This window comes from Trichophyton rubrum (assembly GCF_000151425.1).
Source record: "Trichophyton rubrum CBS 118892 genomic scaffold supercont2.3, whole genome shotgun sequence".
NCBI lineage: Eukaryota > Fungi > Ascomycota > Eurotiomycetes > Onygenales > Arthrodermataceae > Trichophyton > Trichophyton rubrum.
This window is the reverse complement of record NW_003456426.1, coordinates 2,550,976-2,563,614: the sequence shown is the minus strand read 5'-3', so window position 1 is coordinate 2,563,614 and position 12,639 is coordinate 2,550,976. Positions and strand designations below refer to the sequence as shown.

At 50.5% G+C, this 12,639-nt stretch overlaps 5 protein-coding genes across 6 annotated transcripts in view; 2 read left to right on the top strand and 3 right to left on the bottom strand.

Moving 5' to 3' along the window:
• Window positions 1–370: 370 nt before the first annotated feature.
• Window positions 371–2,422, bottom strand: TERG_03715 (uncharacterized protein). Its single transcript, XM_047748137.1, has 2 exons — window positions 943–2,422; window positions 371–842 (listed from the first exon to the last, which is right to left on the bottom strand). Exons 1-2 carry the CDS (start codon window positions 1,917–1,919, stop codon window positions 659–661), a joined length of 1,161 nt encoding a protein of 386 aa, XP_047604113.1. The 5' UTR covers window positions 1,920–2,422; the 3' UTR covers window positions 371–658.
• A 145-nt stretch (window positions 2,423–2,567) lies between these two features.
• TERG_03714 (uncharacterized protein) lies at window positions 2,568–4,900 on the bottom strand. Its single transcript, XM_047748136.1, has one exon. The coding sequence runs from the start codon at window positions 4,129–4,131 to the stop codon at window positions 3,367–3,369; it is 765 nt and encodes a 254-aa protein (XP_047604112.1). The 5' UTR covers window positions 4,132–4,900; the 3' UTR covers window positions 2,568–3,366.
• A 1,092-nt stretch (window positions 4,901–5,992) lies between these two features.
• TERG_03712 (uncharacterized protein) lies at window positions 5,993–9,192 on the top strand. Of its 2 annotated transcripts, XM_047748135.1 has the most exons (3): window positions 6,056–6,189; window positions 6,262–8,536; window positions 8,597–9,192. In XM_047748135.1, exons 1-3 carry the CDS (start codon window positions 6,113–6,115, stop codon window positions 9,113–9,115), a joined length of 2,871 nt encoding a protein of 956 aa, XP_047604111.1. In that variant the 5' UTR covers window positions 6,056–6,112; the 3' UTR covers window positions 9,116–9,192. The 2 variants fall into 2 exon arrangements, with proteins under 2 accessions (XP_047606028.1, XP_047604111.1); XM_047749621.1 differs by having other exon boundaries at window positions 5,993–8,536.
• A 305-nt stretch (window positions 9,193–9,497) lies between these two features.
• TERG_03711 (uncharacterized protein) lies at window positions 9,498–11,254 on the top strand (the record flags this gene model as incomplete). The annotated part of the gene is made up of 4 exons (XM_003236617.2): window positions 9,498–9,526; window positions 9,588–9,869; window positions 9,923–10,184; window positions 10,246–11,254. The coding sequence occupies exons 1-4, from the start codon at window positions 9,508–9,510 to the stop codon at window positions 11,252–11,254; spliced, it is 1,572 nt and encodes a 523-aa protein (XP_003236665.1). The 5' UTR covers window positions 9,498–9,507.
• Window positions 11,255–11,725: 471 nt separating this feature from the next.
• Window positions 11,726–12,639, bottom strand: part of TERG_03710 (uncharacterized protein) — a gene marked incomplete at both ends in the record, with an annotated part of 1,969 nt that continues 1,055 nt past the window's right edge. The window contains one exon of the mRNA XM_003236616.1: window positions 11,726–12,567. Within this exon, the coding sequence (XP_003236664.1) occupies window positions 11,726–12,567 (842 nt within the window). The remainder of the gene's footprint in view (window positions 12,568–12,639) is intronic.

The window sequence follows — 12,639 nt, the reverse complement described above, 5'->3', positions numbered from 1 at the left end:
CAGTCACAGCGAATGTTGCCCTTCAGGCTCTGGGGTTGGTGGCTTGGGTTAGTTTTTCTGGTGATCGCGGTGGCGCTGGGGGCTGCAGATGAAGCATGAAGTACCGGACGGGGCCTTTGGATGTATCAACCAGCCCAGCGAGGCCCAGCGCTTAGGCGTAGGGCAGAGACGGTCAAGCGGACGAGCAGACGAGCAGTCTGACACCGTCTAGTCCTGTATCGAGTGGCTGGCTACTTGATCTATCCGGCGTCTGGAGTTATCTGGGGCGCTACGAGGCCGGTCCCAGCATGCAGGGCGATCCTCGAGGTACAACTGAACTAGACTTCCAGCTTCAGGGGCCCCTGGTTTGGTGTCTCTCATCCTTTTTTTTCTCTCGTTTCCCCGGAGGAAGCGAAGACCTTTCAGCCGATCGATCAGCTGGCCTGGATGAAATAATCTCGTCACATGGGCGGTTGTTTTATAATGTATATACAAGAAGCAAAGTAGTTGCGGTTGATAATGTACTCCGTAGTTTCTGTTCTTCTATGAGTGTCATTCGTCGTGAGAAAGTATATCCAGTTGAGTAGATGTAGAAGCTGTAGTCTAGATGCTGATAGGTGCTGATAGACGTTGTGACGTTGGAGATAGGTTGGTGATAGAAAAATATACAGGTCAGGGGTCAATGGGCATGGCCGACTTGCAGGAACAGCGGCAGCACCATCCCAACGACAGACGCAACGAGGTCTCTCATCGACTGCTTAGGCCGTTGCGGTGGGTCCCGCCCATCGACATAGCCGTTTGCATGAGATTCTCGACGGGCTGGCTCGAGGGGATTCTCCTGCATCGTATGCATGGCAACATACCTGCATGCGCCGGTCAGTAAAAAAAAAAAAAATGTCGTCACCACTGCCGTCATCGTCCGGGAAGCAATCCTTCTTTATTAAAGGACGGTGTATGACTTACAAGAATGTTCCGGCAGAGAACAACAAGAGCATTCCTGTCCTCCACCGGGTGCTCTGCTCGTCACTGGCGTGGCCTGCAAGTATGGTATGTGCAACAACCCACGTCAACAGCGCTCCCACCGGCGCAGCAAGACTGAACACCAGCAGATGTGCCCTGGCGCTCTTGGTTGTATGACCCTGCTTGAGCAAGACTGAAGTCAGGCCAAAGGATGCGGGCGCCTTATGTACCATAATCGCCACGAAAATGATCAGACTCAGGCTCATGTTGGACGTGGACGCTCCTAGTGCAATGCCGTCTGCCGCCGCATGTATCACCAATCCAGCCGTCGTAGCCATGCCCGCACTGCTGCTGCCGGATCGTGAGCCGCCGCCACTCGTTCGTGCAGGCGATATGCCTCGACCTATGCCCGTTCCCAGGTTATCCAAGGAGATATGGTATGGTCTCTGTTGCTGCTTGGAAGACGAAGACGCATATTGCGGCAACTTGTCAACCAAATACATTAGTATAAATCCACTAATGAGCCCGACACCAATCCAAGCATGTGGTCCACTATCTTCATGTTCGTGCTTATGGCCATGCTCATGCTTGTCGTCATCATGATGTCCATCCGGCTTATTCTTGTCCCCGTCATCCGCCTTACCCTCCTTCTTCCTCTTGCCGCCACTACCATCTCCATCCACAGGAGCGTCAGGCTGTGGTTTGTCCGCTTCAGGAGCCGCCTCCTCCCGTCCAGACAAACGCCAATTCGCCTCATCCTCAATACGGTGTCCGTTTATAGATCGAGGAACAGGTACTACTTCCGCCCTGTAGTTCCATCGAACCTCAACGCCATGTTCTAACACATCCCTCCTTCGGTGCCCAGATTCAGGTCCCTGCTGACTCGGGTTCACACGAGAGCTATATAACGTCTCGACTCCTTCGGGGATAATCACAATCAAAGACGTCCCGACTAACAGGCCCATTCCAAGCACAGACATGAGCCGGAGCTGAGACGAGGATAAAGAAAAGGTCAATGGCAGCGATCCAACGATAAACGACCTATCCCGGCACCGTCAAAACATCAGTCTATGATCTTGTGGTCCACTCAAGGGGCAATATCAGGACTCACGCTGCTCCCATCAGGAGACTTAGACACACGAGCGTAAAAAGCCCATCCATAGCTTCGGTGTTGCTGTGTTTCCTGTTTGAAGCCTTGCCAAATTAATATCCAATTAAAAATGCAAGTTATCTGTCTCTGTATGCCCTCAGTCCATTATGAACTGCCGTCCGCTCTCTGCATAAATTTGTATAGTAGTTTATAGTTGCTGCACAAGGTATGAGGTTTTGGTAGATGTGGCTACGTTGTGCCTCGGTGGATGCGCTGGCTAAAAGCCGCTCCGGAGCCAGTAACAGGGACAAAGAAAGCGATAGTACAAATACAAATACACGAATAAAATGCAACAATGAATGAATGGAATCTACAATAACAATAATAATATCAAGAAGTTTTTGGTTGTTTTTTTTTTTTTTTTTGATGATTTTTCGACTTTTTTTTTGTTTCTTTTTCGGCTTTTGAATCCATCACGTGATGAATACATTTATTATGTAAGTGTCAGGAACAGTCATGTGATTAAAACTTAAAAAGAATGAAAAATTAAAATAAAAAAGATAAAAATTCATTAAACATCAAAAGATGACGATGAAAATATACAAATTGTTCGTGACAAGGAGAAAATTCGCCAACGGACCATTATGAATGGCGATAGACAAGTCTATGCATCGGACAAAATCTTGTTTTCGACAAGGTCCTGCCCTCTGTCGATGCTGTCTCGATAATCCCGTATCAAGACTGCAGATGAAGCAGCGGTCGAAACATACTCCTGCAGCTTCATGTCGGGAACAAGCAGATGCATCCCGCTATATACGAATGCACTGATTAGGAAACCGACCAGGAAACAGAGCTTGTAGATACGGGTGAAGCCAACGGGGACATGGACATCCGTGTTGACCGTTGCAATAAAGCCCGGCAGGGATGGAACGGTTCCGCATATCCACTGGAAACAATCCATTAACTAATGAATACGAGGCGTGAGCAGGTGTTTGAGATAACGGTGTATCTTACTGCAATGAAAGCACGCCAGTTGAACCCGTGGCTAAACCAGTAGATACTGGCGCGGTTGCCGGTGTAGAGGTCCTCGACCTTGAGCTTCCGTCTGTGAACGATGAACCAGGCCGAGATCATGAGGCCGGTCATTGGGCCCAGAAACACAGCGTAACTGCTCAGCACGCTGAGGAATATAGTGGCTGTGGAAACGAGTTTCCACGGGTTACAAGCTATAGAGAGGGCGATAGTAATGTATGCGCCGCGCCGGATGTTGATGTATTTGGGGAATGTCGCCGCGAGGTCGAAGCCTAGTTCAGCAATGAATACATAGGTTAGTTAAATTAGGATTTTTGATGAGCAGCCGGGATGGTTGACATTACCTCCCGAAAGAGCGTTTCCAGGGATGTTGACGCCGATCTGAGAAATGACGAGAGCACCACCTGCGAAGAATGCAGCAGCTCTCGATCTGGATCCTCCGTGGTCGATGATCGCTCCAATGAGAGACGGTAGGTCCCAGTGTGCTTCACCAAACCTCTTCTGCGTTGCGGCAGTGACGAGCACGCCGATGACAGAGCAAATGATGCTGAAAATTGGGAAGCTGATGACCTGTCCGAGAATAGCGTCTCTGGGCTTCCTTGCAAACCTAGCATAGTCATTTTGGTTAAGGATTCCGGCGGATATGGCGCCAATTGTACTGATGATACCAAACACAACAAGCCAGCCAGCATCCTTGACTGGCTCCCCTGGCCCTCCGCCTGAGATTGTGGAGCCAAACCCTGCAGGGCCCATGGTGGCCAACGCCCAGACGAGAAGGACGAATTCAAAAACGACAATGACAGATGCGGAGATGTAGAAGAACATCCGCAGGTTGTGCGGCCGGATGTATGCAACTGGAAGAGAGATGACCATGAAGATAATGTAGCTAACGAACTGGGCGGTAGTAATCCCTGTTGAAGGGGAGAGGTGGTTTGGTATACGCTGCTCGAGAGACGGCCATATTGCCTTGAGACAGACGTAGACACACTGTCCTCCGATGTATGCTTGGAAGCCGTACCTACATTGGTTAGCCGGCACCTCTTCATACATCCGCAGAATAAACTCACCATACTGAAACACTGTTAGTTAATATATTTACAAAATAAGCAAAGGAACATACCGATAGACAAGAAGATACGATTCCAGATGACAAACTGGCTACCGTACATCCCCCAGACATATCTGTTGACGACTGGGAAGCCGAGGTGGTAGTATGCTCCTGGTAGGGAGTTGAGCACGACAAAGACAGCCGCTAGCAGATTACCAATGACGATGGCGATGATGGCCTGCCACCAAGGTAGTCCCAGGGCGATCAGGGAGCTGCCGGTCATGTATGAGGAGATGTTGGAGTTTATGAGAACCCAGTAGGTGGTGAAAGTCCATGCCGACCATGTCCTCCGTCCAGCCTCGATGGGCTTGATGTCGAAGTTGATCCAGGGGTCTGGCAGCGTACCTCCTTCATGCTCGATCTCCAGCTTCTTCAGTATCCTGTTCATTTCAGCAATCCAGGAATAGTTAGGGCTTGGTTGCGGTGATAGTTTCGAGTATGGTTTCAAAACGTAGATGACCACTTGCTGAGTCCGGCGTATATGTATGTCATTCAGCTGTAGTTATACGACTCATCACCCCCCGGACCTCAGCTCGTACATCCAAACTCTGGCTCTCCGCACAATGCCCTGAAGGAGAGCACGATAAGACGACGGCCATGGATTCGACCCTCTGTTCCTCGGCTAGACATGGTAGTTGCTAGTTAGTTACTGACACAGGAAGGTAAGGATATTCGCCGTGCAGGCCGGCCAAACTCCTGTCGGCGAACTTCTTCAGGCATTTCACAGTCAGCTTACTGCTGGCTGCCCCCGAGCTATAATAGAGCTCTGGATAACCCAAGCTTTGAGCCGGGATACGACTTCTTCAACCCCCAGAGCCGTCGAGATAGACTTCGTCCGTCCATTGCCCCGGAAAGCAACCGGCTCGCTGGGCCTGGTAGCTCTGCTTGGTGGACCGCCAAATGGGCTCGAGGCCTGGACCAAGCCCGTCTGAAGCATGGAGAACATGGCTTTGATGGGTAAACTAGTGCGAGATATCGCCCAGCTAGGACCCAAACGGCGAGCCAGGTTCTCGTATAACTAATGGTTATCTAGTTACACAGCAGCTGCTGGTTTCGTCCCGGAGATCTCTGGCAATAATATTTGGGTCTGTAACTCACTAACCAGCGGCACCCCCTCCCCGTCTGCCAGCTCAGCCATGACCATGACCTCCCGCTGGTGGCTCTGGCATCCTGCTGTTCCGCGAATGGGAGCGGACGCCTGACCGGAGCAGTCGGAGATGGCGATGGTTGGTGGAAATGGAGGCTCGCTCGGCCAAATCGCTTGCATCATGACTTGCTTGACAGCGCCAAACGGGGGACCATGCAGGTTTGTCCTCCGGGAAGATCAGTGTCGAGGGTTCGCAGCAGCACCGACAAGACGCTTGTTGACACAGCAGGAGATGGCCGGCGAAGGGCGTTTGCCTCCTTTTTCCTCTTCCACCGCATGCCCTTTTCGTTTGTAGCCTGCCCTTGGGCGGAGACAGTGACGGCCACGGCTAGTCAGGCCCGGCCAGCGGACTTGATATATAAACTGCTGATGGAGACCTCGCGGCGATCGAGGACTCTCTCTGGACCCCCCCCAGCTGCTCCCTTCGCATATAGCCTCAAACAGGGCCTCAGACTGGCCGTATCCTCTCCGTCGTTAGGCAGAGTAATAGTTTAACTGGTAGCCGCCGCTGCTTGTCGTTCGTTTTGCTGCTGCTGCTGCTGCTGTCCCTTCGCTTCTGCAGACGTCAGGATGTACCGCATAGGCGTTGACGTCGGCGGGACCAACACTGATGCCGCCATCCTCGATATCACGGCCAGCGAGACGCCCTCGCGCGGAGTCCTCGCCTCGAGCAAGACGCCCACGACCCCAGATGTCACCAGCGGCATCAAGAGCGTCGTCGAGAGCGTCCTGAGCAAGTCGGGCATCGACCCGGCCCATATCCTCAGCGTGGCCATTGGGACAACGCACTTTGTCAATGCCGTCGTTGAAGCCGATGCGCGGAGACTCAGCAAGGTCGCCGTCGCCAGGCTCTGCGGCACCTTCAGCCAGGATGTTCGTCTTCTTCTTCTCGTTGTCGTTGCTATGTCGTCGTTGATGCGTCGTTGCTGATGCTGGTGGTTGTAGATCCCGCCCTTTACAAACTTCCCTCCGGCATTGCGGAGCATCATCGAGTGCCAGTCCTATTATCTGGACGGAGGTAAGGGACCGTCTGTCACTCTATAACTATATTAGCTATTGGAATGCTAAGCTGACGCTGGCTGCAGGCCTCGAGATCGATGGCCGCGAGATCACTCGGCTGGACCCCGAGCAGATCCGGGAGGCCGCCAGGCGCATCAGCGCAGCGGGAATCACCAAGGTGGCCCTCGTAGGCATCTTCTCACCCCTCGACCACAGCGGCATCCACGAAGAGGCCTGCAAGAAGATCATGCTCGAGGTCGACCCGGGCCTCTCGGTCGTATGCTCCCATACCATCGGCGGCGTGGGCCTGCTCGAGCGTGAGAATGCCACCATCCTCAACGCCTCCATCCTCCAGCTGGCCCAGAAGACCGTCCGGGCCTTTGTGCAGGCCATGTCGGATCTCAAGCTTACCTGCAGCCTTTATCTGACGCAGAATGACGGTACCTTGACGGATGCTGTCACTGCCTCTGAGCTGCCAATCAAGACCTTTGCCAGTGGCCCAACCAACAGCTTGACCGGAGCTGCTTTCCTGGCCTCCCTGGACCGGAGAACCGGCAGCATGTCAAATGCAGAGAGACAGACACTGGTCATCGATATCGGGGGTACGACTTCCGATATCTGTGCCTTGATGCCGTCAGGCTTCCCCCGCCAGGCATCGAACTTCGTTGAAGTCGGTGGTGTGCGTACCATGTTCTCCATGCCAGAAGTGCTCTCCATCGGACTCGGAGGAGGAAGCATTGTTCGTCAGGATGGAACTCATGTCTCTGTAGGACCAGACTCTGTTGGCCATTACCTGACCAGCAAGGCCAAAGTGTTTGGTGGTGATACCCTTACTACCACTGACATCGTCGTTGCGGCTGGAAAGGAGCAGATAGGAGATGCATCCGAGGTTGCTGATGTCACTCAGCAGACCATCGAGGATGCACGAAAGGCCATCACCAAGCTGCTCAGCCGTGGCATCGAAAGCATGAAGGTGTCTTCTCTTCCCGTTACCGTCCTCCTGGTCGGAGGTGGTTCAATCGTCTACATGGACGACCTCCAAGGCGTCGAAGAATGCATCATCCCCCCTCACCATGACTCTGCCAACGCCGTCGGTGCAGCCATAGCCAAAGTTGCAGGAACAGCGGACGTCATTGAGATCCTTGCTGGAAAGGACGAGAATGAAGTTCTCAAGCAAGTCCAAGCTACAGCTGTCGACATGGCCATCCAGCGAGGTGCAGATAGAGACACCGTGAAGATTGCTGAGATCGAAAAGCTGCCTCTTCAATATGTCACCAACAAGGCTACCCGTATCATGGTCAAGGCTGTCGGCAAACTGAGAGTACCCACGGAGGAAGAGGCCGAGCAGGAGCGGGCTAAACTACCTGCCTATACCAACGGTACCAACGGAGCCAACGGCCACAACGGCAACGGTGTTGAAGGTGAGAAAGCTGCCACCGCCGAGGACGTGTCTAGATCTGCTGTCAAGCACTCGATCTACGTCGATATACCATTATACAAGCCCGAAGTCGAGAATGGCGTCTGGTACCTAAGCCCTCTTGACCTGGAATTCATTGCCTCTGGCACCGGCGTGCTGGGGACAGGTGGTGGTGGTCCTTCGTACCAACAATACCTCATTGCACTTGAATGTCTTCGCAAGAAGGGCAAGCGGAAGATGAGAGTAGTTAAGCCTGAAAGCATGGCTGACACAGATGTCTGCGTCTTCGCTTCCTGGTACGGAGCCCCCAGCGTGTCATCAGAGCGTATTCCCCAGGGCAATGAACTCATCCGATCAGTCGAAGAATCCATCAAGCTTACCAGACACGAGAAATTCCATGCCATCATGGCCGATGAGATTGGCGGAGGAAACGGAATGGTCACCTTCCCTACTGCAGTGCACTACGATATCCCCACCATCGATGGAGATCTGATGGGACGAGCTTATCCTACCATCCAGCACGGAACCCCTTACGTCTACGGTGAAACAATCTCACCATGCGCCTTGGCTGACTCGAAGGGTAACGTCTCGGTCGTCATGCACGCCGAGTCCAACCAGAGAATCGAGACCATGCTTAGAACTACCTGTGTAGAGTTGGGTCTCTTCACCTCCGTTTCCGCTGCTCCCCTTACCGGGAAGGCTATCAAGAAGTACGCCGTGGAAAACACCATGTCTCAAGCCTGGTACCTCGGACGAGCCATCCATCTCGCTCGCCGTGAGAAGGTCGATGTCATCGAAGCAATCGTAAGTCACTTCTTTTAAACACACCCACCCATGTATATATTATGAAACTAATATGACTAGTTCAAAACCACCCCCGGCCGCCTCCTATACACAGGCAAAATAATCGACGTCCACCGAGACGTCAGCCGCGGCTACACAATGGGCTACTGCATCCTTGCCCCTCTATCTAGCGATGAAGTAGCAGACTCCTACGATAACACCAATAGCACCTCATCTTCCTCATCTTCCACCGAAACTCAGCCACACCTCATCATCCCCTTCCAAAACGAATATCTCTACGCCGCTCACGTATCTAACCTCGATAAACCCCAAGAGGCAATCAACCAGGACGTCATCTGCACCGTCCCAGACCTCATCTCCATCCTAGATAAGGACGGTGAGGCAGTAGGATCCCAGGAACTCAAGTACGGTCTCCGGGTGCGTGTCATCGGCATGGCGGCTCATCCACTCTGGACCCAGGACCAGAGAGGCCTTGATGTCGGTGGACCCAAGTATTTCGGCCTCGACATGGAGTGGAAGAGCATCGGGAAGTACCAGAGACCTAGGAGCGTTATTGATGAGTTCAATGTCGTTGTTTGATTTAATTCCCTTAATGCGTTTGTCGTTGCATACTGGATTTTGTTGCATGTTTAGAGATGTATATATCTCCCCCCCCCCCCCCCCTCTGTAGATACTTTAATTGATGTAGGCCTAGCATGTTATTAGAATCAGCTCTGATATTATTCTGGATAGTATAAATATAACTTTCGGTTCATCGTGGACAGCTTGAATTTCTATTTCAAAAATGCTTGAAGTCGAGGAGGTGACGATTAAGTAATATAAAATTATATAAATCAACTTATATAATGATTATATAATAAAATTATACAGCTTAGTCAGTAAATCTAATCGCGTCGCGTTTAATTTATATCTTGACTTCACGCTGAGCGACGACGAGAAGAACCAGAGAAGCGCAGATACACCGATTCAAGATGGATAAACATAACAAGTGTGAGTATTCAAAGCTATTAATTCCTATTGATATCGCTCCGGCACTGACACTGCTCCCCAGGGACTTGCGACGCCAACGATGCAGTGGAAATATCCATGGTCCAGCCAGGCGACGATGGCCAGAAGTTGACAACTCTCTCAACCTTCAACCCCCAGTTCACATACCCACTCTTTGGAGACGAGGAATCGATATTCGGCTATAAAAAGCTGAATATCAAGCTTCGATTTGCGGCGCATGACCTCCAATCACACGTTCAAATCTCGTACAATGAGAAGTTCAAGCAGGTAGAGGATATAAAAGCTGCTGATCTCCTTGGGATCCTCAAACCGTGTCTTCCAGAGGGCATGTACAGCAGGGAATAAGTGAAGATGTGAGCAACGCTGACGTGCTGTTAGTTTCATTTTCGACCATCGATGACTTTAAGAAGCGTATAAATGAGGGGGATGCGGCGAACTTTACACCCCCAGGCAAGCTTGTTCATAGCTATTCGAGAGATGATAAAGACTATGAGATATGGGCGGGCTCCCTGGCCGATCCAGAAGTGCGCAAGGTTCTGGATAGGATACAGATCTTCGTGTCGTTCTTCATCGAAGGCGGAACTCCCATTGAGACAGACGACTTTGACTGGACTCTGGAAAGATGGATAATATACTTTGTGTATGTTCTGCTCACTCGCTCACTCCTTTTCAGATTGGTAGTGCTCTAACACTGGTGATAGATACGAAAAGCAAAAAAAGCCGTCTAGCCCAAAGGCATCAAGGTACTCCTTTGCAGGATACGCAACCACATACAGGTGGTACTTTTTCCATCCTAAGTCATCGAATGCTGCAAAGTTGGCATACGAGGCCCAGAAAACAGAGGCATTCGATTCATTCCCAGTCTCAAAGATACCCGCGCGTTTACGCATTGCTCAGTTCCTCATTATTAAACCACATCAGCACGCTGGCCATGGATCCCAGCTCTATCGCACAATTCAAAAAGCCTGCCTTGAGGACCCTACCATCTTCGAACTTACTATTGAGGATCCAAACGAGTCATTTGATGCACTGCGAGACTCAAATGACTATCGCACGTTAAAACCAGAATTCTCCAAACATAACATTACAATCAACGCCAACCCCGTCCCAAACACTACCCCTGGAAGCTCCTCTTCTCAACCTCCAAAACATCCCCGCGTCATGCCAACCTCCCGATTAATCCCTACAAAAACCCTCGATGACCTCAGGCAGGAGTTCAAAATCGCCCCTACACAATTTGCTCATCTGGTTGAGATGTATCTTCTTAGCCAGATACCTCAGTCCCACCGCGGGGCGGAAAACGTCAATATGACTCGTCTCACAACGCAGAAGTCTCGGCTGCAGAATGAGCATGATAGACGGTATTATTGGTGGCGCATGCTTGTTAAGCAACGATTGTACAAACGACACCGAGACATGTTAATACAGATTGACAAGGACGAACGGGTAGTCAAACTTGACGAGACACTGCAGAACGTGGAGGAGGGATATGATGTTCTGCTGAAGGCCTTTGACGAGCGGGCTTCAAAGGTATCAGGCAACGGGAAGGGTAAGGAGGGAGAAGGCGATGATAATGAGGATGGGAATGAGGCTTCCGCTTCCGCCACTAAAAAGCGCTCAAAGAGGAAGTTCACTGTTGAAGATGACGATGATGAGATGGAAGATGTACAGCCGGCAAAGGATAGAGCTGGGAAGAAGCCAAAGGTCTAAGATAGGGGTGGTAGGCTGGGCTGTGAACTTGCTCTCCTAAGAATTAACTGTATTGTAAATCTGTATGACAATTATGGTCTTCTAGCGAGGAATTGACAAATCCTTATCAAGCGACGTTTGCGTGAACATGCAGATTCGTAAATAAACAAATATACTAGCCAAGATGTATAAATCAGCAGAATTAAGGAAGGCTAGTGAAAGACATCCTTACTTTCGCTTCCGTGAGACTGGGGGATTTTCGTCTCGTACCAGCACAAGGACTCAAAAGTCAGTCGGTGAATGGACGCAAAATATGCATGGCTACATCCAGCTGTAAAAAGGACAACGTTGAATATGAACGAACGTTAAGTAGCATGAAGTATAAATTAATCAAAAAAAAAAAAAAAAATAGACGGTTCGGGTCCAAAATAAGAGATCTAAAAAATGGATAATAAGAAACAGATGATATGTGATGGAAAGTAAATGATACTCCTATCCACTCATCATCGTGGCTGTTTCTGGATCAAGGCTGTCGACCGTATCTTCCGAATCAGTCTCAAAACTAAGTATACTGGTACTTGCTCTTGGAGATCCGATTGTGGTTAAAGGAGCCGTGGATGATGGGGCTGGTGTTCCTGCCGCGTATCTCCGCGCAGTGATTTCAGTTATATCTTGAGCCGCAAGTCTAGGTTGTACTCGATCACCGACAGCAGGCGGGCCGTTAGGATTCACGAGCTCCCCGACAAATTCAAATACACGTCGCAACCCCAGAATTTCATTCGGCATTGTATCGTTCTCTGATTCTGAAGTCAAGGAGCTAGGAGGTAAAGTTGATATCCGGATGGTATCGTTTTGCTCGCCGTTAATAGGAGTAGTCGGAGACTGAGCTATAGGGGCCATGTCTTCACGACCGAGCAGCCTATGCCACCATTGCCTAAGTCGGTATCGACACGCTGCTGCTCGATACGCATGTAGTGTTCGTCTCTGCTCACGACGAGCTAGCATGTCTACTCGACGTCTTCGACAGCTTATTGAATTTCCGCAATGTTTCAGGAGCATGTATAGAACAGCCACAAAGAGGGAGACGAAAGCAAAATCACGAATGACATGTTTTATTATGGCTGAACGAGAAGGTAGTTGATTTGATGGAGGGGAATTTGTAGATGGTGGTTCTGTCCAACCTGTATTGGAGTTTTGTGTAGAGTCGATAATGGATGTATTGTTAGACCCGACTGCATGAGGTATGTGGTATGGATCTGTGCTGTTTTTTCCTTTAGATCCTTTTTCTGATTCATTTTGACGGACCTTGGAGACCGGTCGACAGGGACTATCTGCTAAAGAGGTTGGTAAAGGTCCAAATCGATGCTTCACGAGGCGAAACATGTCTGGGACAAGCTGGAAAGTAG